This window comes from Xenopus tropicalis, chromosome 5 (assembly GCF_000004195.4).
Source record: "Xenopus tropicalis strain Nigerian chromosome 5, UCB_Xtro_10.0, whole genome shotgun sequence".
Taxonomy (NCBI): domain Eukaryota; kingdom Metazoa; phylum Chordata; class Amphibia; order Anura; family Pipidae; genus Xenopus; species Xenopus tropicalis.
Window position 1 is genome coordinate 18,154,114 of NC_030681.2, and position 25,126 is coordinate 18,179,239.

The 25,126-nt window shown below is 40.5% G+C and overlaps 1 protein-coding gene across 3 annotated transcripts in view; it reads right to left on the reverse strand.

Annotated features, from left to right (window-relative positions):
- Positions 1-25,126, reverse strand: part of thada (THADA, armadillo repeat containing) — a 283,459-nt gene that overhangs the window by 128,083 nt on the left and 130,250 nt on the right. For all 3 annotated transcript variants that reach the window (XM_002932394.5, XM_012963890.3, XM_031901873.1), the window contains exons 27-28: positions 14,964-15,053; positions 10,105-10,236 (exon numbers count right to left, since the gene is read on the reverse strand). In XM_002932394.5, the coding sequence (XP_002932440.2) occupies positions 10,105-10,236; positions 14,964-15,053 (222 nt within the window). The remainder of the gene's footprint in view (positions 1-10,104; positions 10,237-14,963; positions 15,054-25,126) is intronic.

Genomic DNA, 25,126 nt, shown 5'->3' on the forward strand with positions numbered 1-25,126 from the left:
ACCTGCTATCAATGAATTTAAAAATCTAAGCTGTCAATCATATATTGCCTGCCCCGCCTCTATGCCAGAGGCATAGAGGCGGGGCAGGCAATATATGATTGATAGCTTAGATTTTTACTTACAATCACTTTAACTTTATATTCAGCACTTCCTAGTTATCACCTAGATGGCAAATGCATAAGATTTTGGGGTGATACAAAGCTTGCCTTAATAACAGTGTTCACAAAATGGCGGCTGCCTGCTTGCTGTGACTGTAAATTTGAAGACTGAAGGGGAATAAAAATGAAATAATTTATATAGAAAAAGTAAAAGTTTATTTTGCTCAACTAACATGATAGAAAAGGATTTGGAATAATTTCTTAGGGTGACAGGTCCCCTTTAAGTGTCAGGGCAGGAACAATGACTTGTGTGACAATAAAGACCGATGTTGTCTGATAGGGCTGTTCTATTGAGGGACAATTATTCCCCCCGACTCAAAGATCAATTTGGCCAAACAACTTTAACTAAATTGATCACGGTTTTGATTGGCCAGAACGGAATAAAAGCCTTACTAATGATTCCCATTGGCATGTGTATGAGGTCATTGAGCCAATGGAAACAAGATGATTCCGTTCATTCAGTCATATTAGTGAAACCTGAATATCCACAAGAACCAGTGGCTGATTGATTGGATATTGTCCACTGAGCAGCTTTGGCATATTCCATATTCATGTATGGGATCCCTTATCCGGAAACCCGTTACATTACGGAAGCCTGTCCCCCATAGACTCCATTTTAATCAAATTATTCTGAATTTTAAAATGGATTTCTTTTTTCTCTGTAATAAAACAGCACCTTGTAATTGATACCAACTAAGATATAATTACCCCTTATTGGGGCAGAACAGTCCTATTGGGTTTATTTCATGGTTAAATTATTCCCTTTTCTCTGTAATAATAAAACAGTACCTGTACTTGATCCCAACTAAGATATAATTACCCCTTATTGGGGGCAGAACAGCCATATTGGGTTTATTTAATGGTTAAATGATTCCCTTTTCTCTGTAATAATAAAACAGTACCTGTACTTGATCCCAACTAAGATATAATTACCCCTTATTGGGGGCAGAACAGTCCTATTGGGTTTATTTAATGGTTAAATGATTCCCTTTTCTCTGTAATAATAAAACAGTACCTGTACTTGATCCCAACTAAGATATAATTACCCCTTATTGGGGGCAGAACAGCCCTATTGGGTTTATTTAATGGTTAAATGATTCCCTTTTCTCTGTAATAATAAAACAGTACCTGTACTTGATCCCAACTAAGATATAATTACCCCTTATTGGGGCAGAACAGCCCTATTGGGTTTATTTAATGGCTAAATGATTCCCTTTTCTCTGTAATAATAAAACAGTACCTTGTAATTGATCCCAACTAAGATATAAATAATCCTTATTGGATGCAAAACAATCCCATTGAACTTTCATTGCTAAATGGTAGCATTGCCCACGGTATGACACATAAGACACGGTGACCCCAGAACTAGGGGCAGAATCTGAGGGCAGCAATGGCTAGTTGGAAGCACAGGTCCCTTAGACTGGGAGCAGAAGTTTTAGGCCCCCAGATCGCTCAGCTGAACATAAACATTTCCGTGTGTCTGTTCCACTGCCAACGCAGGATTGTTTTCCTAAGCTATAAAAATAAATTATAGTATCTCGAAAATCCAGTGCCCACAAACGATGCTGCTTGTGAGCCGGGGAAGGTGGAATTTGATGGTGTTTGTACAGCGCTGGTTTATTCAATGTTTCTCAGCAAGGAATTCCCCGCTACACAACTCAGATGACTACAATAATCACTTAGGCACTACTATGCTTTGGGACTATATTATAGCAATGGTTTTGTACAATATTCGGTACGAGTATAGTGGTTCGACGAGACAGCAGATATCGCAAAAGCCTTTGATACCGTCATCTCGTTGATCAGACGGGACTGAAGATTTTGATTGGGCGCCGTTGCAGACGCCTGAGCAAAAGCTGCGTTTAGGGCTGAATCGTCAATTCTTATTGTTTCTACCTCCATATCTGATGATTAAGCCCTAAACCTCAGTGGAGGAAGTCACAGGAAAGATCATAATTGTAACATGTATGGCCACCTTTAGCAAATAATTCTTGCATTATTCACATATAAACTATTTTTGGGAAGCTTAGCAAACATTTCCAGCTAACACAGACACTCGCTTTTCACTGAGCAGTAATTCTTCACCTATTCCCCAAGGGCATTTCACTGTCAGCACCCAGACCTTAATAATGAAATTACAGTTGCCGTTGTTTGCAAACATTACTGTTATACATTTGTTTGGCAGAGAGAACTGTAACCAGAAAAACTAGAATACAATAAACCACAACAGCACTTTAGTATTAAAGGGCCACAAAACCCTCACTTCCCCTTGTGTGCCTAGTACTCTGGCATCGTTTGCTAGAATATTGTCATTGTATGTCTCTGTAGATAATTTAGGCAGATGTTCCTTTTATAAAGTGTTCCATCTCTTGGCCCAGTTTGGCTAGCAATATAGTCAGTGATTAAGGTACCAGTGGGCCCAAGGTTTTCACAGCTGCCCCAATGAGTTTGTAATAAAACCCTTCTTCATGTGTTGCCCCATGTGTGTTTATTTGCTGAAACAAATGACATTTTGTCCTGGATGTACATGGAGTGTGAAGCCACTGCTCAGGGTGCATTGCATTCAATCATATTAGGTGTACCCTAAGACAAAAGGCCTGGCAGAATGGGGGTTCTAACCAATGATATGACCAGGTGGAAAACAGCAGCGATCAAAACTCCTCTATCAGTTTGTCCCACAGAGATATATGGGGAATATTTTTCCTAATGATAACAGGTGGCCTACCGAGGGCTGTATGTACAATATAGGCACCCGATGGCCCTTGCCTAGGGAAGCAGCTATAGGGGGGTGGGCCTTGAGTGTTCATATGGAAAAGAGTTTCCATAAATATTTTCCAACATGCCTATATGGCAGTAGAAATGAGGGCAAGTGTGTGTGTGTGTGTGGGGGGGGTAATACTTGATTTTAATACCTTCTCGGTGCATGTGTAAGATAGTGGTTGTGCATATGTTGATCGGTAAGGGGCGGGCAATCCATAGGAAACGTTCCCTTAGGCATTTGAGTGCTATTCCACTTGTCAATACACCCCATGTGCCTTAATAAGAAGTCTATAGAGGCATAAGGGGTCATTTCCGGACCAATCCGGTTCAGTTGGTCTTCATTATTTATTTGTTATAGTTTTAGAATTATTTACCTTCATCTTTCAACTCTTCCAAGTTTTCAAATGGGGGTCACTGACCCTGGCAGCCAGAAAACTATTTCTCTGAGGGTTTCCAATTTTATTTATTGTTACTTTTTGTAACTTTCTTCTCTATTCAACTCCTCTCTTATTCATTTACCAGTCTCTCATCCAAACCACTCCCTGGCTGCTAAGGTAATTTAGACTCTAGCAACCGAACAACTGCTGAAACTCCAGACTGGAGAGCTCCTGAACTGAAAATGAAATAGTTAAAAAGCTAAAAAATAATAATACAGGATGCTGAGATTATGGTCTGGTCTAGGGGTGGCGGCGGTAGCTCCAGGGTTGCTCTGCATCAATAGGGCGCCTGCGCTCATTTAGGAAAAAGTGTCTGTTTTTTTTCTCGTGATATTCTCTGAAAATGCCACCTAATGGCCAAATATAATAAAAAATATATGTTATGGTCTAGGTTAAAAGTACTAAAATGATTATAGTATTGAAAATAGTGAATGAAACCAAAGTCCCGATAAGTAAGCATGGCTCTAGATGTGGCCCCATTCAGCAAGGTGGAACAGTTTGGGCCCCCGTATCACTGGGATTGCATCATGCACAGGCCAAGCTTAACGTTGCAGAGGTTTCGATGGAAAATTCCACTCCAGCTCCGGCTGCTGCGCTGAGCCCAATAAACCTTCCAGCAAAAGCACATTAAGGGGTAGTGAAAAACAAAATACTTCCATTTCTATTCCAAACAAACCGAGCGCTCGGCTGCTCTGAACAAACCAACGAGAGCTGGAGGTTAATGGTTTACATAAACACGCATTCTCTCCTGCAAAGGCTTCTTGTTTCAGCCCAATGAAAAGGGGCCTGGAAAAATGTTTTCTTTTTTTCTTTAACGAGAATGTTATTTTTAATAAGTACTTTGTTTTAACGAGACGGATGAGAGCGCTGCCGCGGTTGCGCAAGTTACTAGTGCCATCCACTTCTCTGTTGCACCACATGGCCAGGAGAGAGAGAGAACTTAGCTAGTAGGGAATGTACACAGGGTGAGTGGTCCTTGCTAGGAGCCCTCTGTCTAAAGGCCCCCACTGTCATGGGTCTGCCCTTCCTATAGGAATGTAACTGTAACACCTCCTACTCAAGGCTCTCTTGGGTTCACAACTTGATCCCTAATCAGTTATGTGGAATAAACCAGCATTTTGGTGCAATTAGAGAGCCCCATGTATTAATGCCAGCACCTTTGTTATAATAGATACAGTTTTGCACAGGGCAGTAGAATGAGGGCTGCTCCAGGGCAATTCACAGTGTTTTGTCAACAGAGCAATTATGAGCATGGCAAGCAGACATCCAAATGCACGGAAACCTCCCATTTATTTCCAAGGAAGTCATCTACACCCATGGGTGCATTCATGGGTCAGTCAATAACTGCTGGAAAATGCAGTAGCATTACAAAGCGATAAGCCCCTGACTTACAAGTGCCCTTAAGGATGGAGGTGTATTGCCCTAGAAATTAATGAATTAATGGTGGGGACCAATACCTTGTGTCTCAACCCTTTCTCCTTGTAGATTGTAAGCTCTTTTGGGCAGGGCTCTCTTCACCTCTTGTATCGGTTACTGATTGCTTTATATGTTACTCTGTATGTCCAATGTATGAAACCCACTTATTGTACAGCGCTGCGGAATATGTTGGCGCTTTATAAATAAATGTTAATAATAATAATTCCACCTCTGAGTTAACTGTTAGTATGTAATAGAATGCCCTATTCTATAATTATAGAAATATATTCAAATATTTTTGAATTATTTGCCTTTTTTCTGCCTCTTTCCAGTTTTCAAATGGGGGTCACTGACCCCGGCAGCCAAATACTGTTTTGTGAGGCTACAATGTTATTGTTACTTGTTTTTCCTTGTCTTGCTATGCAGGCCCTCCTCTATTCATATTCCCATCGCTTGTCCAAACCATTTCCTGACTAGAGAGCTGCTGAACAAAAAAACTAAATAACTGAAAAAAAAAAACCATACAAAATTAAAAAAAAAGACCAATTTCAAATTGTCTCAGAATATCAATGTTTACTTGCTACTTACAGGTGAACAACCCCTTTAAAGGGATTTCAGACCCCCTGTTCCAGAAGAAAGCAGACAGGTCTATAGGCAAACTGAAAAGCTTTTCATTACAGGTTTAAAAAAACAGGTTCCGCAAATTTCTAAAAGATCAGCAGAAGGACGGCTGGCCTAATGGAAGGGCACAGACTGCAGAGAGGGATCAGACTATAGGCTTGGGTGTAATAAACCTCAGGGCCGGCACAGGCTTAGCCCTCATGGATGACAGTGAAGTTGGATGATAGTTTAACCTTGGGAGCGTGAGTCACCAGTATGGGGAGATAAAGCCTATGGCTATTAGTTAATTATCTATCAACGTAACTACAGACAGTTCTGCAGGTGTTACTTTCATGTTTTGACCTGACCTGCCAGGTGACATTGGCTGGGAAAAAGCATAATTGCCATTGATTAACATAAACAAAACCTGCCCTGAATAATTATATAACCTTCCCGGCGGGGTGAAATGCAGTTACAGTATAGGTGTATAGGTCAGCCTTAAGTGAAAAATAAGCAGTTATTCTGCTGATCTAATAGTCTGATGATGAAATAGTGACAGATACAGTGGAGGAAATAATTATTTGACCCCTCACTGATTTTGTAAGTTTGTCCAATGACAAAGAAATGAAAAGTCTCAGAACAGTATAATTTCAATGGTAGGTTTATTTTAACAGTGGCAGATAGCACATCAAAAGGAAAATCGAAAAAATAACTTTAAATAAAAGATAGCAACTGATTTGCATTTCATTGAGTGAAATAAGTTTTTGAACCCCTACCAACCATTAAGAGTTCTGGCTCCCACAGAGTGGTTAGACACTTCTACTCAATTAGTCAACCTCATTAAGGACACCTGTCTTAACTAGTCACCTGTATAAAAGACACCTGTCCACAGAATCAATCAATCAAGCAGACTCCAAACTCTCCAACATGGGAAAGACCAAAGAGCTGTCCAAGGATGTCAGAGACAAAATTGTAGACCTGCACAAGGCTGGAATGGGCTACAATACCATTAGCAAGAAGCTGGGAGAGAAGGTGACAACTGTTGGTGCGATTGTTCGAAAATGGAAGGAGCACAAAATGACCATCAATCGACCTCGCTCTGGGGCTCCACGCAAGATCTCACCTCGTGGGGTGTCAATGATTCTGAGAAAGGTGAAAAAGCATCCTAGAACTACACGGGAGGAGTTAGTTAATGACCTCAAATTAGCAGGGACCACAGTCACCAAGAAAACCATTGGAAACACATTACACCGCAATGGATTAAAATCCTGCAGGGCTCGCAAGGTCCCCCTGCTCAAGAAGACACATGTGCAGGCCCGTCTGAAGTTTGCCATTGAACACCTGAATGATTCTGTGAGTGACTGGGAGAAGGTGCTGGGGTCTGATGAGACCAAAATAGAGCTCTTTGGCATTAACTCAACTCGCTGTGTTTGGAGGAAGAAAAATGCTGCCTATGACCCCCAAAACACCGTCCCCACCGTCAAGCATGGAGGTGGAAACATTTTGCTTTGGGGGTGTTTTTCTGCTAAGGGCACAGGACAACTTATTCGCATTAACGGGAAAATGGACGGAGCCATGTATCGTGAAATCCTGAACGACAACCTCCTTCCCTCTGCCAGGAAACTGAAAATGGGTCGTGGATGGGTGTTCCAGCACGACAATGACCCAAAACATACAGCAAAGGCAACAAAGGAGTGGCTCAAGAAGAAGCACATTAAGGTCATGGAGTGGCCTAGTCAGTCTCCGGACCTTAATCCAATAGAAAACCTATGGAGGGAGCTCAAGCTCAGAGTTGCACAGAGACAGCCTCGAAACCTTAGGGATTTAGAGATGATCTGCAAAGAGGAGTGGACCAACATTCCTCCTAAAATGTGCGCAAACTTGGTCATCAATTACAAGAAACGTTTGACCTCTGTGCTTGCAAACAAGGGTTTTTCCACTAAGTATTAAGTCTTTTTTTGTTAGAGGGTTCAAAAACTTATTTCACTCAATGAAATGCAAATCAGTTGCTATCTTTTATTTAAAGTTATTTTTTCGATTTTCCTTTTGATGTGCTATCTGCCACTGTTAAAATAAACCTACCATTGAAATGATACTGTTCTGAGACTTTTCATTTCTTTGTCATTGGACAAACTTACAAAATCAGTGAGGGGTCAAATAATTATTTCCTCCACTGTACATACTTGGAACATTCTAGAGCTTTGTGGCTCAGTGGTTGATCCGTGCCTTAGAACTGCAGGTCACTGTAGAAGTCAGCAGTCGCTGCAGGGAGCTAACAAGCCCGAATGGGCAGGCAGAGTACGGGGTTGTATCAGCTCCACTCTACAATAGCAGCAGTTTTCTAACAATGGATCATACAATATTTTATAGTTGCAGGCAGAGCATAGTGGATGTTCCGTAATTAAATGGTTAATTAGTGAACTCTGTCAAACTATATATGTTTTTTCCTGGCATGGCCAACTTGATTGTGCTCAAAGGTTATATCTTAACCTAAACTAGGCCACCATCCCACCACCCTGAACACAAATTGCCAGCAAGTGCACGTGGGAGTGGATTGTTGGTTCCTACCTTTCTACCCCTCCTAACATACAGGTTTCCCTATTGTTACACTGCTGGCATGTAGGAGTCAGTCTGCAAGACCAATGAATTCACTAAGGTACATATGCACCCTCCTCCTTAAGTCTCCAAATAATAATTTAAGATTGCGTATCCAGCTGCTCCTTCTCTAAAGGTGGCCATACATGTGCCGTTTATAGCTGCTGATATCTGTCCTTCAGACCGATTCGGCAGCTTATTCTCCCGTGTTTGGGCACTAACGACAGGCTTGCTCGATCAAGATCTGCCCAATTTCAGGCCAGGTTTGATTTTTTATATCGGGGACCACATCTTCTCGTTGATGCCATCTCCGAATTGACATTGCCTATGCCCTCCACTTTAATTCGATTGGTAAGCCCTAGGGCCAATATAACAAAAAAAGGCAAATGGCACTCAGGGCTGCAAGCAAGGGAACAAACCCTTTAAATTTTTATTGTGGAGGTGCAACGTTTCGGGGCAAGATAACCCCTTTATCAAGCATCTCGCCCCGAAACGTTGCACCTCCGCAATAAAAATTTAAAAAGGTTTGTTCCCTTGCTTGTAGCCCTGAGTGCCATTTGCCTTTTTTGTTATATTGGATTCGGGAGGGTGCCGATCCCTCCAGCATTGTGCACCGGGCATTTAGTTATTTTGGAGAGCTAGGGTGTGCGGAAAGGTCTCTGTTGTGCTAAGCCCTAGGGCCACACATAGGTGGGTATATCAGGAGAAGATCCGCTCAATTGGCGACCTCGCCAAGCAAGCTGATCTTACAGTGTTTGGCCACCTTAAGTCTGCGGCACCTTGACGAGAGTTATTTCCAACAGGGAAAAGAAGTTCCAATAAAACAATAATTATCTGCTGATGTGCCAGGCAGACCAGTTCATGGTGCACCAGCAAATGATTAAGGGAAGAGGAGCTGAATCTTGAAAGGTCCAACCTTTGGTCAGGGCCCCCTGTAGTTTTTGAAATAAGTACAAGAAAATATGTGTGTATTAGTCATTCATTGCTAAATTCAAGGAACGTTGCTTTCACTACAACGCGCTTTATGTAGCATCGGGTGCAGGCTCCTCCCCACTGCCAGGGGCAATTGAAGACTCTTTGGCACAAATAAAATTCACCTTTTTCACCATTTCGGAGTGCTGCACCGTATTTACAGGTAATTTGTGGGTCATTCGTTCCTAGTTTCAAGAAAATCTCTGACAGCAAATACATCTTTACCCCAAATCTCACCCAAATTGACCTTTAAAGGAACAGTAACACCAAAAAATGAAAGAGCTTTAAAGTAATAAAAATATAATGCACTGTTGCCCTGCACTGGTAAAACTGGTGTGTTTGCTACAGTAACACTACTATAATTTATATAATAAGCTGCTGTGTAGCCATGGGGGCAGCAATTCAAGCTGGAAAAAAGGAGAAAAGGTACAGGTTACATAGCAGATAACAGATAAGCTCTGTAGAATACAATATTGTTTTATCTGTTATCTGCTATGTGCCTGTGCCTTTTCTCCTTTGAATGGCTGCCTCCATGGCTACATAGCAGCTTATTTATATAAATTATAGTAGACTTTCTGAAGTAAACACACAACTTTTACCAGTGCAGGGCAGCAGCACATTATATTTTAGTTACTTTTATACACTTTCATTTTTTGGTGCTACTGTTCCTTTACGTTGCATTTTCAGACATATCTAGAAGAGCAAATGACCCTTCTGCTGACTTTTAACCACTACAGACCTTTAGGCTGAGTACCCCCCCCACCACCCCTGCTTCACCACAGCTTCACACTTTGGCAACCACTGTTTTAGGATATATTGCTGATTTCATGTAAAACCTTATCTTCACAGCTCTAGAATATAATTTGTGTGTAACACGGAGAGAGAGAGGTTGAAAAAACAAGCTCTATAGATGATAACACCACCCCCACTGCCTTTTTTTTTTTTTTTTTTTAACAGATTTTTGATAAATTAGGCATTTGAATGCCTAATTATTCCTCTCTGTGAGTTAAGTTCAGCATGTACCGGCAACAGAACATTTAATTTATAGAAACATCCACATTCCTCAGAGAGCCATGAACATATGGATTCTATCAGACTACTTAATGAGCAAGCTAATGAGCTGACTGAGACCTGGGCCTACACAACACGCACAGTATTAATGTTACCTGATGATGAAGGGGATAAAGGGGGCCATGCTGAGGGCGGAGTAGGTGCCATCCATTGGTGATGGGTAGAGTTTACTCAGGATCAGCAGCAAAAGGAACAGGCTGGGATGAAGTTTGGATTCTCCTGTAGGACTGCAAAAAAAAAAAAAAAAAGATTATTGAGCCTAGTCTGCAGCTCTCTGGGAATGAATGTGAACTGAATATATATGTTTCTAGGAAATTCAAGCTATTCCATCGTATGGAAGATAACATTATATTAGAAATAATATACCCTCTACTGTAAATGATACATGACTAAAAGGTTATTGCTCTCCAAGGCCACTTCAAATATCCTTGTATTTTTAAGTGGGGAGGGGGGAGCCACTGCACAAGTAAAGCACTGTTTTAAAAGGGGACCTATACCCACTCACACAGCTTCATGTAAAATTGCCCTAGCTTTGTACCTTCCTCTTTTGCAATTGGCATTCTTTACTGTTATTCAATGATAATATGAAAGTGCAACCCCCAACACTCTGCATTACTGTCTGGGCGCGAGCCGGATACAATGGCAAAAGTTTCATATCCAGATGCTCCTCTCTGCTCAGTTCTATTGCTTAATGTAATAAATGATAGAACTGAGGAGCAGAGAGGCTTCTGGAGATGCTTCCTGCATCAGTAAATAAAGAATTTGCCATTCTGTCAAACCCCCAACTTCAACAGCAGAGAACCATTCTATAACACATGTATAAAATCAGCAGTAAACAACTACAAACAGTATGAACTCTAAAAGAAAAAAAAAAAACATGTAAACTGCTCAGAAGAGCAACTTTACATTACATTACATGGGGCAGTATATGTGCTCTTTAACTGAATTACATCATTAAGCACCATTAATAAGGATATATTTATAGGTTATTACTGGCTATTGTGTATTATATAAACCAGAAACTCTTAACTGGGGGGGAAATAACTCAATTTAAATAGCCACTGCCATCACAGAACAAGCACAAAAAAAAATAGTATTTCATTTCTTTGTCAACCAAACAACAGCAAACTGCACAGCAGATAACAAAAGAGTTATAGCAGGGTCAGACTGGCCCACAAGGAATACCAGGAAAAATCCTGGTGGGCCCTGTGGGGGGTGGGGGGACAGGAGGTCAGGTTCTCTGGGAGCTTCAGGTACCCCAGTCCGACTCTGATTTAGTGTTCAAAGTACTAATAAACAGGGTCAAGTGTCAGTTACAGATCTCTGCACACCTACAGGATGATAACCTTTCCTTTATAAAATGATTTTTGCTGCCTAGAGCCATAAACCTGTACAATATATCCTTACATATGGTGCTTAGTGACCTCACTTGTGTCCCTTTGAAGCTGCATATAAAATATAATGCACCGATAATGTTATTATATAAGGATAACAGAAGTGGCCTCTGACACTGCAGCCTCATTCTTTATACCTTTTTGGGAATTATATATATATATATATATATATATATATATATCTTTTTTTGCAGACCCTTTATGCCTATTAGAACAAAGCCAAGGAGATAATTTAGATATTATATGGGATACAGCAGCATGCATCCCCCAGCCCCCCAATAGTGTGTTTAAATGCATCATGCCAATGTTTCCCTTTTATATATATTATGCCCTTTTAATTAGTGTTGTGTAGATCTCCCTTACAAAATTTTAGTATGATGTAGAGAGTAATATTCTGAGACAATTTTGCAATTGGTCTTCATTTTTTATTATTTGTTGTTTTTTAGTTATTTCATTTTCAGTTCAGCAGCTCCCCAGTTTGGAGTTTCGGCAAAGAATAGAAAAGAAAGTCACAAAAAGTAACAATAAAACTGTTGCTTCACAGAGCAATAGTTTTTGGCTGATGGGGTCAGTGACCCCCATTTAAAAACTGCAAAGAGTTACAAGAAAGCAAATAATTTAAAAACTATAACAAATAAATAATGAAGACCAATTAAAAAGTTGCTTAGAATAGGTCATTCTATAACATACTAAAAGTTAATTCAAGTCTACTCTCTCCTTTTACACATTACATACTGTTCTACCGTCCCTTTAAAAAGCCTCTATCCGTCCTGCTGTATTACAGCCCCCTGTAGCTTCCCACAGTCACTAAGTGCTGAGCTGCAAGGGTGCAGCGAGTCCTTTGGTTTCTCATTGTATAGGAGGAGCTAGACAGGGCAAATGGTCAGTGATATCTGCACACCGGCAAATGACCTGCAACGTGCAATCTGTGGCTTTTAATAGTACACCAGTTGCTGCATTTCAAGAACAAAGCTAATGCATAGCCAAGTCCAATGGCAACTGAAAAAGTAACCCTATAACTATGGTAGCTGGAACAGAACAAACTAGATATAATTGTCAATTGTGCAACATATTACATTTTTTTTAAAAGGGGTAGTTCACCTTTAAATTAACTTTTAATATGTTGTAGACATTGATATTCAGAGACAATTAGTCTTCATTTTATTTTGTTTTATGGTTTTTCAGTTTTTTTTCATTTAGCTTTTTGTTCAGCAGCTCTCCATTTGGTATTTTAGCAGCTATCTGGTTGCTAGGGTCTTTTTTTTTTACCCTAGTAACCAGGCAGTGGTTTAAAGAGAGATGGGAATATGAATAGTAGAGAGGGGAACATGAATAGTAGAGGGCCTGCACAGAAAGATAAGTAATAAAAACAAACAATAATAGAAATGTTGCCTTACAGAGCAATAGTTTTTGGCAGCCGGGGTCATGGACCCCCATTTGAAAGTTGGAAAGAGACAGAAGAGAAAGGCAAATAATTCAAAAACTATAAAAAAAAATAAATAATGAAAACCAACTGCAAAGTTGCTAGGAATAGGGCATTCTATAACAATCAAACAAGTTAATGTAAACCACCCCCCCCCCCCCTTAAGGTGGAACTGAACTAATTTTACCCACAGTGCCTTTCCCCAGCATCTGCCTGGGTCTCCTAAGCCCATTAGTGCACCTAACACCCAGTGTCTACTTCAAGAACAATTATATATAAAATATACTAAATGGTGTTGGTGAGACATGTCTCTATGGCAGTATTTAGAGAGTGAAACAAGAACCCTATGTACAGTATAGGATCTGCTATCCAGAAACCCATTATCCACATTACAGGAAGGCCATGTCTCATAGACTCTATTATTCAAATAATTAACATTCTAAAAAATGATTTCCTTTTGCAGTGCGTTGTACTTGATCCCAACTAAGATATAATTACCCCTTATTGGGGCAGAACAGCCCTATTGGGTTTATTTCATGGATAAATGATTCCCTTTTCTCTGTAATAATAAAACAGTACCTGTACTTGATCCCAACTAAGATATAATTACCCCTTATTGGGGGCAGAACAGCCCTATTGGGTTTATTTCATGGTTAAATGATTCCCTTTTCTCTGTAATAATAAAACAGTACCTGTACTTGATCCCAACTAAGATATAATTACCCCTTATTGGGGGCAGAACAGCCCTATTGGGTTTATTTCATGGTTAAATGATTCCCTTTTCTCTGTAATAATAAAACAGTACCTGTACTTGATCCCAACTAAGATATAATTACCCCTTATTGGGGGCAGAACAGCCCTATTGGGTTTATTTAATGGTTAAATGATTCCCTTTTCTCTGTAATAATAAAACAGTACCTGTACTTGATCCCAACTAAGATATAATTAATCCTTATTAGAGGCTAATCAATACCACTGGGTTTATTTAATGTTTAAATATTTGTTTTTGCAGACTTAAGGTATGAAGATCCAAATTACGGAAAGATCCCTTATCTGAAAAACCCTAGGTCCTTAGCATTATAAGAATACTGAAACATTTTTCCAAGAGCTTTACTTGTCCTTTGAATGCTTTCATTACCAGGTAGTTGAGAGGCACAGAAATCTGCACTCTGCCACTGAATGGAATGCACAGAATTTATAAAACATTTTCATGATGGGGGCTCTATGGGACCACCATTTCTAGTCAAAGGATCCTCTATGACAAAGGATTAATGGAAACAAAGTAAAACAATCTTGTTGTTTTGAAGTTCTCCAAATTCCAGGGGTTCAAGATGCATAAAGCATTTTGTTAATGAGGAGTGGAAAATGTTTTGATTGATATTAGAAACAGGGGCAGAACTTTAGTGTGGGGGTTGCGAGACAATGTTGGCTTTTTGCAATGGTTTCCTCAGAAAGGCAGATGTAGCTAGGAACATGGAGGGGCAACAGAAATACAGTAAGTCAGTAATGGACAAACTATGGCCCTTCAGCTTTTGTGGTACTACAACTCCAAGCACACACCTACCTTCACAGTTGTGCTGCCTTTTGCCTTTACCATTCTGAAGGGATTGCATGTTAGGGTAAACTTGGAACCAAGGCTCAGTGAAGCAATTTTATAAAACTTGAGGGTATTTGGGAGAAGAGGGGTGAATATGCATGCAACTTGCCTTTCAACTCTATGCACACCCCCCGCTGTTGGTGGCTAATAAGAAGTGTACCTTATAAACATCTAAAGGGCCACAGAAGGGGCAACACTGATATAAATATTTAATCATCCTTTCTTTCTCCATCTTGCCCTTGTATACCTGTTATCCCTTAAGTCTTATTACTTACAACCAGAGCAGTAACAGCTCTTATGCATTGGGGCCACCGATTTCTTTATAATAATCTTGGCCAAAAGTCTTGTCTAATGTCAGTGATTATTTTTAAAATACAGCCCTGCCCTAGCCCTTTGTTACTCTGCACCAATAAATGTCAGGATTGGGAATGGCTCACACCAAAGGAAACTATTGTTTTTGTTGTTCAAGGCAGAGAGAACATTTATTTAATGCCCTTACTCCCCCAGACATTCCAGGCTGCGCCATGAAGAGTCCCTCACCTGTCAACCGTGTCGGCAACAACTTCCAGCTGTTCCAGGAGAAATGGATAGAGGGCTGGGAAACGAGAGAAGAATTCTCTACCCGTCATCCTGCGAATGGAAGGAACACAAACCCAACAGGCACATTATTACTTATTCCTGTCATTTACAAAGTGACCAACATGTTTCACAGCAGTGTACAATGCAATAACACACACTCACTGACTGACATTATTACTGGCACACATGGGATTAAGCCAAGGCTAGACACAGTTTCAAAAATAAAAAAAAAACATAAAATATCTTTTTTGCAGGAGGAATCATGGGAAAAAATTCAATGTATGTACGTACGTTGTACAGCAAATTGTTGACCCGCACCCCCCTAACCTGCTCCTGAACCGGCCTGTGACTCCCCTTCTATTTATAGGCCCAAGCCCTACCTGCCCGGCCTATGATGTTACAGAGGGGGTGTGGCAAGGAGGGAACGTGCCTATAAATAGACGCCACCGAAGTGGGGCTCATTTAAGTCAGGTGAGGATTCAGGCCCTCTGTCTTTCTCCCTGCTCGGGACTTAAATGAGCTTTTGATGTGCAGATGTCGGTCCTAAACGCAGGTCCAGTGGGTTGCAGGCTGGCCCGCACAACACTAGTACAGGTATAGGACCCGTTATCCAGAAAGTTCTGATTTACATTTTTTTAAATGGGGTCTTATTTTTAGAAATTATTTCCCTTTTCTCTGAAATAATAAAACAGTACCTGTACTTGATCCCAACTAAGATATAATTACCCCTTATTGGGGGCAGAACAGCCCTATTGGGTTTATTTAATGGTTAAATGTTTCCCTTTTCTCTGTAATAATAAAAAAGTACCTGTACTTGATCCCAACTAAGATATAATTACCCCTTATTGGGGGCAGAACAGCCCTATTGGGTTTATTTCATGGTTAAATGATTCCCTTTTCTCTGTAATAATAAAACAGTACCTGTACTTGATCCCAACTAAGATATAATTACCCCTTATTGGGGGCAGAACAGCCCTATTGGGTTTATTTAATGGTTAAATGATTCCCTTTTCTCTGTAATAATAAAACAGTACCTGTACTTGATCCCAACTAAGATATAATTAATCCTTACTGGATGCAAAATAATCCTATTGGGTGTATTTAATGTTTAAATGATTTTTTAGCAGACTTAAGACATGTAGATCCAAATTACAGAAAGATCCCTTATCTGGAAGAACTCAGGTCCCGAGCTTTCTGAATAACAGATCCCATACCTGTAAAATGTACGTATGTATAATTTAAGCTCTGTGGGGCAAAGGCCTCCATCCTTTTGTCTGTTGGACACTTAGCTCTGGGCAGTCTTCCATGCATCAGTACTGTATTTATTTGTATTTATTACTGTACCTTGTACTTATCTGTATCTATTATTGTAATGTGTATATGTATAACTTTATTTATTAGGCACTACAAGGATACAGAACGCTATACAATCTTACAATGTACAACATTTTACACAGAGGGCACATATTATAATAAATACGATTCAGTATAAATATTAATACACAGAGCTCAATTGCCATGTGATCTGAGCCACAGAAGGAAGGAGGTCCCTGTCCCATAGAGCTTACAATCTTATATAATAACATCCAGTTTCTTATATCAATTTATAGTTCTGCTGTACAGTGCTGCATACAGTAGCGCTATATAAATAAAAATATACATACAATAAATTTTTTACCAAGACCATAAGATTTCTAATATTACAGAGAGCTGATCAATGAGCCCCATAGTTTTATGTTATCTGTCTCTATAGTTATGAGTTCATTTGCCTGTAGTAAAGAATAATGTTAACATTCTGCATGGTAATGTCCCAAATTGTATGAGCCTGCACTTATGAGTAGTTCTCTAAAGCTGGCCATACACGCACCGATAATATCGCACAAAACCTAATTTCTTATGATATTCGGTGCGTGTATGGCAAGTCGGCAAGTCGACCGGTATTGCAGGAGGCTGCTGATATCGGTCGACTTGCCGATCGGCCAGGTCAAAAGATTTTGTTCGGGCGCCATAGAAGGTGCCTGAGCAAAATCTGCCGTCAGGGCTGAATCGGCAGAAGGAGGTAGAAATCCTATTGTTTCTACCTCCTTATCTGCCGTTTCAGCCCTGAAGGTTAGTGGCAGGTCTGACGAAGATCGCAAATCGCCACGTGTGTGGCCACCTTAACTTCTAGATATTTCTTCTAAGATATAACACAATGGGTGGTTATGAGATATGATAAGGAAGTTTTTGTCCAGCCAGCCTTAGCCAATGGCAGCTTAGGTGATACTAAAGAATTTATTTATTTATGCAGTACAGGTATAGGACCCGTTATCCAGAATGCTCAGGACCAAGGGTATTCCGGATAAGGGGTCTTTCTGTAATTTGGATCTCCATACCTTAAGCCTACTAAAGAATCAATAAAACATTAATTAAACCGAATAGGATTGTTTTGCATCCAATAAGGATTATTTATATCTTAGTTGGGATCAATTACAAGGTATTGTTTTATTACTACGGAGAAAAAGGAAATCCGTTTTAAAATTCTGAATTATTTGATTAAATTGGAGTCTATGGGAGACGGGCATTCCGTAATTCGGAGCTTTCTGGATAGTGGGTTTCCGGATAAGGGATCCCATACCTGTATATGGTTAGATATGTTTTTTTGTTTTTACTTATAGACCCTGTATTTTCAAATGCACAGAAACTACATGAACGTATGCATCTGCAAACACGTGGCAAAAAGTGGCAGATCACAGGCATATTTCTGTTTATATGCCGGCCAAGGGCTTGTGATCATAGCCTAAGGCTAATGACCAATGGGGCTCATGACAAATCTCTGCTTCCATGGGCAACTAATCTCCCCGAAAAGCCTTTCCACCTGCAATTAAGGGAATCGCCAGTGGAAAGGCATCAATTCAGTTTTCCGAAGTCACACAAAGTTTCCCCCAGTATGTGAGAGTGTATAGAAAGTTAAGTATAGGTTTGTGTGTGTTGGGTTTACTTGGAAGGATTGAACTTGATGGACTCCGATCTTTTTTCAACCCAATGTAACTTCATACGACTTCAGAAAACCAAAGCGATTTGTAAGCAAAGTGTAGGCTTGCTGCAGCGGTAGCAGCGGTTTATCGTGGGCCAACTAATTGCTCCGTGGGACATTAGCCTTAAATTGTTGAGTGGCTACCACTACAGCTTAGCACTGGGGATAGTAAAGAGCATTTCTACAGCAGCTGAAGGGTTATAGGTGAAGAAGTGTAGAATAATGAAGCTGTTCAAATCCGGTTTACCCCTGTCGCCTGTAAAGACAGTGCTCTTTTATTGTTTGAGCCCTTTGTTACTCATAAATCTCAGCCGGAGTTGCTCAATCTTACGTCACAACAGCATTTGTGTACTTAGTTGTGATTGGTCGAAGCTACAAACCCGGTCGGATGAGGAGAGACGCAGGTGGGGGGGAGCAGATTTCATTTATCATGATATCATATAAACCTGCATAAAGACTTTATGACATAGGTAAACTAGAACGAAGGCTTGGCCGGCCTTGCACGGAGATCAACTGCTAGCAATCAATATACCTTTTATAAACACAGTCTTACAGGGCTTGGTCTATGCTGCTTTTAAATAAGTATTTTTTAACTATCCCCTCAGGCAGTCAAAGGGTCAACATACACCTCTATCCAAATCCAATATATGTGTCATAAATAAGGATTTTATTTAATATTAAAGCAGCCGTTGTTTAAAACTGAGGTAAAATAGTTTTATCATTTAGTCTCACTCTTCCTCCCCACTTACTTTCCAATAAAATAAATTCATCTTTATCTATGGGAGCTATTTAGAAAACCAATTGTATTATATTTTTCTTCGCTATAATAAAACAGTAGGCCTAGGTAAAAAAAATAAATAAAAAATTGACCAATTTGGTCACCCATGCATTGGGATAAACCAGACAGATCCACTTGTTTTGTCATTGGGTCAAGGATTGGATCATACAGAAGGTCTATGGAGACCCATTGAGAAAGATCTCATAATCTGATTTGAGGAGAGGATTTTCTAAAAGTGGCCATACACGGGCCAATTCTAGCTGCCGATATTGGTTCACCTGTAGGTGGGGATGTCGAGAGAGAAGATCTTTGTGTGTATGGCTACATACACATATTCCTATAGATATCTGGCTGATCTGTGAACAAACATTGGTAGGGCAGGCCTAGTCAGAAAGGCCCCATACAAAGGCAAATAAGCTATCAACCCTGTCTGGAGGGGCAAAGCCAAAAGCTTTTATTGGCCCCTGTATGGTCACAATCAAGGTACGAACACACAAGATGGAGATTCTGATTTGCTCCAGTACAAGAAGTATTTTGTCTCCCATCTTCTCGTGTAATTGCAAAAAAAGCACAAGGAGGCATTTCTTGATCCAGTAATCTTTTTCCATGTTACTCCCTCGGATTGACTTGGGCAACGTCACAGTTTTTTAGACCAAAGCCAGACCAGCCCTGGGCCAGCGTATGCGCAGTCTAGATATTCTTAAGCCCCAACACTACAGCACCTAGTAGAAGTGATGTTGTTGGGTTAAAAATGGTGGCCTCCTAGTAAGAACGGCGATTTTATTTCCTGTAATAGTTTGCCTGTCCTTGTCCTTTAATCAAACATGTAAAGGTGAATGAAACTAGAGTCAAAATAAAGATTTAGATTTTTTTTGTTTTCTAAACCAAGTTCAGTCCAAGGATCCTCTTGCTGGAAGCCAGCGCCACCTGTTTGTGCGTGGCCATCGGCACAGGAACGCGCCTCGCCAAAACACAAGCCCCTGTGAAATGATTAACCCAAAATAGGGCTCGAAAAGACACCAATAAAAAAGAGAAAACTTGCAGGCGAACTGATAAGAGCTGAAATGGAGGTGACTCAAACAGGAACAAGCAAAGACTGATAACTTACAGACGCAAACATTGGCACGTATGCTGCACTTTAATAACACATCTCTTTGGTCAGCAGATTTTATGACTGCTCTCCAGAAAGTTTGTTTGTGAAGCTATTCAGCGAGACTAGACTGGAGATATTTCATAAGAGCTTATCCCTCTGCTTATTCATACTTCAGATAAGCTCTTTCATTTGTGTTTACCTCTCCAAGGCTGGTGTTGAACAAGAACAGATCACCAATACTACTGTGCCCCCCTCCCTTGCCCCCAAATCTCTTCTGTTTAAGGTGTTGCCTGCCTCGTTTTTTAAAGGGGTAGTTGACCTTACAATTTAATAGGATGCTGACATCAGGGTTCTAAGACAACTGGCAATTAGTCTTCCTTTTTTTATTTTCTGTGCTTTTTTAAATATTTACATTTTTTTTGTTCTAAAACTGTCAGGCTTGGAATTTCAGCTGCTTCAATCTGTTTGCTATGGCTTAATTACCTAGTAACCATGCAGCAGCTTGAAAGTCAGAAGGGAAGATGAATGGGAGAGGGCATTAAGAGAAAGATAAGCAATAAAAGCTAAAACGCTAAGAATAACAATAACATTAACCAGTCACTATCATTCTGTATTTTGGTTGCCAGGTCTGTGACCCTCCACCCCCACCCCTCTCCCCATCAGGCACATTACATTCTCAGTTACTGGCTCAAAACTGGCTAATAATGAAAGAAAAAGAGCATACAAAAAAACAATTAAAAGAGGCATGGAATACTAAAAGTTAATTTAAAAGTGAATTTTCAGCTATGGTAATAAAATCAGTGAAAATGGCCCGGATATTGTTTTAAGCTGGCCATAAATGGCCCAATAAAGGCTGTGGCCACTCCAGCCAAGTTGGAAGCTAATTTGCCTGTTTGTTGACAAGTTTGGGAAAGTTGCCCAAGTGCAGGGCCAAATCAGGTCAGATTATTTGGCCCCAGGTAGGGTTGCCTCTTTGCTTTGACTTTAATACCAGCCTTTGGGTTTGGGCAGTGATGTCACTAAGGGATGGGTTGATGACATAATATGCCAGGGAAATTGGCAGGCTAGGTGGGGAAAGGGGTGGATGGAGTGGGGAATGGGCATGGCAGAGGCGGACTTCTACTTAAAAGAGAGGGTTAAGGAAGGGGAGGGATTTATAGGTAGGGTTGCCACCCTTAAAAATGTACCAGCAAATATATTGCCGGTAATTTTATAATATCTGCCCCTGCCCTAGCTGGCGATTTGCAGGCTTGGCTGATCAAACACCGGCAGGGTGGCATCCTTTTGCTTAGGTCAGGCATCAATTTGTTTTTGTAGTCCTCACCCAATGGGATTTTCTAACCCTCCAGGTGTTCAGGAGTGTTACCTCCATGTACTTATATTATGCACAGCTTGGGATGTACTGTAACGGGGCACATTATTGTTCCCCCCAAAATGTATATTTGATAAGATTATTGATTATTTCTCAGGGCTGAGAAGCTTTAGCCTCCTCTGCTATAAACTGAATGCAAAAGCTGAACTGCGTGGCTTTACGTAGTGGGAATAAAGGAAAAGAGGTGCCCTATGATGTCCCAAGTGGTTTGGCCGAGTGCAAGCTATACGCACAGCCAATCAGTCAGCTGGCAATCCTTGCAAGCAGAGAGTAACCAGAGGCTGACGGCTATGAGTAAATGTTTGATCTGACACGTGCTGCATGCCTTGGGGTGGTATTTGGGTTACTCGGAGGCTGATGTGTGAAATGATCCTTAAAGTTGATCCTTACAACATGAACTTGCTTTCCTTTTGGTTCTCCACACTCAGTGACTTTCTAACCAAAATAAAACACATTTTAATGAATACTTTCCATTGTTATTGCATAGACAATTAGTCATGGAGGATTCAAGGTTTTCAATGACACAGTCTCATAACAATGAGGCAATCAGATTTGTGTTACACCTACACATAGCTACAATGTCATGAGCTAAGATAAGGTTAGAGATCAGGTCCTACCCAACATTTTCTGTTGTGTTGCCAGATGCTATACATGCAAAGATCTAGCATGTTCTCCCAACCCATACTTGTATTATAATGAAGGTAAATCTGGCCATATAAAGGCCAATACAATGAGTTGGCAAGCCTTGGAAATGCCCCCTCCATATCCACGTACCTATATCCAATTATCCTGACTGGAAAGTTGGGGTATTTGAAGCCAAACCATTGATCCATTACACAGAGACTTGCCACGCTCGAGCCACAGATCCTTAGGGTGATGGCTACCATGGGTGACATTCTCACCGCAATAATGTTAATCAACAGTAGGGAAACATATGCTATGCTTTGTTTTCCTAAATTGCCCGAAGTTTCCTCACGAGGCAACTACAGTTTCCCACCGGTGATTTACATCATCGTTGGTGGAAAAGCATTTTTCGGGAGATTTCTCGGTTCAGTTCTGATCTCTGAAGAAAGCGTCTCGCAAAGCACCATGGTCAGCCAGAGAATGGATAAAACTCAAACTTTATTTACATTCTTAAAAACCCAGAACGCCTGACGCATTTCGTGCGTGCCTGCACTTAATCATAGGCATACATTCTGAGACAGAATCAGTTCTGTACTGCTTGACGGAACAGCATACGCATGAGTTATTTTATTTACCCAGTATATATATATAATGTAACAATTAATTGACTCCCTAATTAGCTTAGTAACCAAAAATACAAAACTTGTGGGTTCCCTAAAGAAAGTGAAAAACAATAAAATAAAGTTAAGAAATAATTTATTTAGGACAAGAACAAAGGCCTAACGCGTTTCGTGCCTGTTGAAGCACTTATTCATAGGCTATGAATCAATGGCTATCACATCCTATGAATAAGTGTCCCAACAGGCACGAAACGCGCTAGGCCTTTGTTCTTGTCCTAAAAAAATGATTTCTTAACTTTTATTTTTTACTTTCTTTGGGGAACCCACAATTTTTGTTATTTTTGAGTCAGACATCACATACCCACAGACTGGGGTGCTCGGTAGGCATCTTCCCTTTTGTAGAACTATATATACCTATAACTATTATATCATTCTCCCCTTTGGAGCATTAATTACCACTCTCTTATGGTTTCTGTGTAAATAGCTTAGTTACCACCCTGCTATCAATATATACAACATTAAATCCAGTGTTTCTGGAATGTTCCTTTAAGTGATTATATAGAAAGCAATTGGAGACTGCTCATCAATGCTGCGTGTTATAAACACAGAGCTAAGTAAGAACATGGGCTGTTTGCCATAAGCATTTCATTTCTGATATGTATACATTTTATAAATAGTATGAAATTATAATATAAATAAGAGCCTCCTGTGTACAAACTATAGCACTTAAGGCTTGTAAAATGCACTGAGCTATGACAGACCCTCTGAGGGAGTCGCTATGTAACCAGACAACATCATTCCACATTACGCTGATCAGTTTATCAGCCCTCGACAATAAATTAAGCAATGATAACATAATTTACTTCATTTTCTGTAATGGACTGCGAGCAAAAATAGCAGAACTATTCAAGTTCAGCACTGGCGGTTTTTTTACATTATACAGAAAGGACATGAAAAATAAATTTTAAATAAATATACTGAACTGGGATCCCTGAATTCCTTATTATGACACAATATAAAACACATTACACAAGGCCTATGAATGGAATTAACATTATAAACTGTTCTGACAACAAGCAGTTGCTCCTTTATTTACTTATACATTCTGCAGCATTGCCATCATTCACATCGTCAGCAGTAGCCAAATAACCAGGATAATGTCAGTCCCAAATCCACTCAAATCCACTCAAACTCCATCCCTTCTTACCACTGGTCCGCCCTTTGAACTTATCATAAGCCCAGGTGCCATTAAAGGAGAACAAAACCCTAAAAATAAATATGGGCTTGAAATGCCATATTTATATACTGAACTCACTGCTCCAGCCTAAGGGCTCTGGCACACGGGGGAGATTAGTCGCCCGCGATTAACTCCCTGTTCGCGGGCGACTAATCTCCCCGAGTTGCCTACCCCTGCCATCCCACCGGCGAACATGTAAGTCGCCGACGGGACGGCAGACGCGGCGGCGCGATTTCGCGCAAATCGCCGAAAAAGACTCGCGAGTCTTTTTCGGCGTTTCCCTGAAATTGCCCCGTCACGTCTGCCATCCCGCCGGCAACTTACATGTTCGCCGGTGGGATGGCAGGGGTAGGCAACTCGGGGAGATTAGTCGCCCGCGAACAGGGAGTTAATCGCGGGCGACTAATCTCCCCCGTGTGCCAGAGCCCTAAGTTGTCACAGGAGATCCCTATCTTGGATTTTGTTAGAAGTGTCAGTGACACCGCACGTGCTCAGTGGGCTCTGAGCAGCCGTTGAAAAGCGAAGCTTAGGGGCTCTCTGAATGCAATGATGAGTGGCACAGGCAATAAATAGCAGCAAAGATTACACATCATTATAAACATTACATTAGAAATATGCCTGTAAATGCATTATTGAACAAATATGAAAAATAAGACCCCAATATTCAACTTCGTAGTTAGGATAACTCCTTAAAGGGGAACTCCGCCCAAATACAACTTGAGCTTTTTGAAAAGTAAACATAATTTCAAGCAACTTATACATCAATAAAAAAATCTGCAGCAATTTCATGATTTTTTATGTATTAATATAGTTTGGAACAGTTCTCTAAGCCCCGCCTCCTGTTCCCCTGCTGATCTGGCTGGCTACTTTGAGACTCAAATAAAATTATTATTGTTATTATTAACATTTATTTATAAAGCGCCAACATATCCCGCAGTGCTGTACAATAAGTGGGTTTCATACATTGGACATACAGAGTAACATATAAAGCAATCAATAACCGATACAAGAGGGGATTATAGGCAGTTGGGGGATGTTCTTTTTTCCCATAAAAACAATCAACGCACCAGAGGTCCCCCCTATAGATTAGAGGAACGGAGCTTCCATTTGAAGCAGCGTAGGGGGTTCCTCACGGTGAGGGCAGTGAGGTTGGGGAATACCCTTCCTAGTGATGGGGTAATGGCAGATTCTGTTAATGCCTATAAGAGGGGCCTGGATGAGTTCTTGATCAATCAGAATATCCAAGGCTATTGTGATACTAATATCTACAGTTAGTACTAGTGGTTGTATTTATAGTTTATGTATGTGAGTGTATAGATTGGTAGGTGTGGGTTAGGTGTGCTGGGTTTACTCAGATGGGTTGAACTTGATGGACAATGGTCTT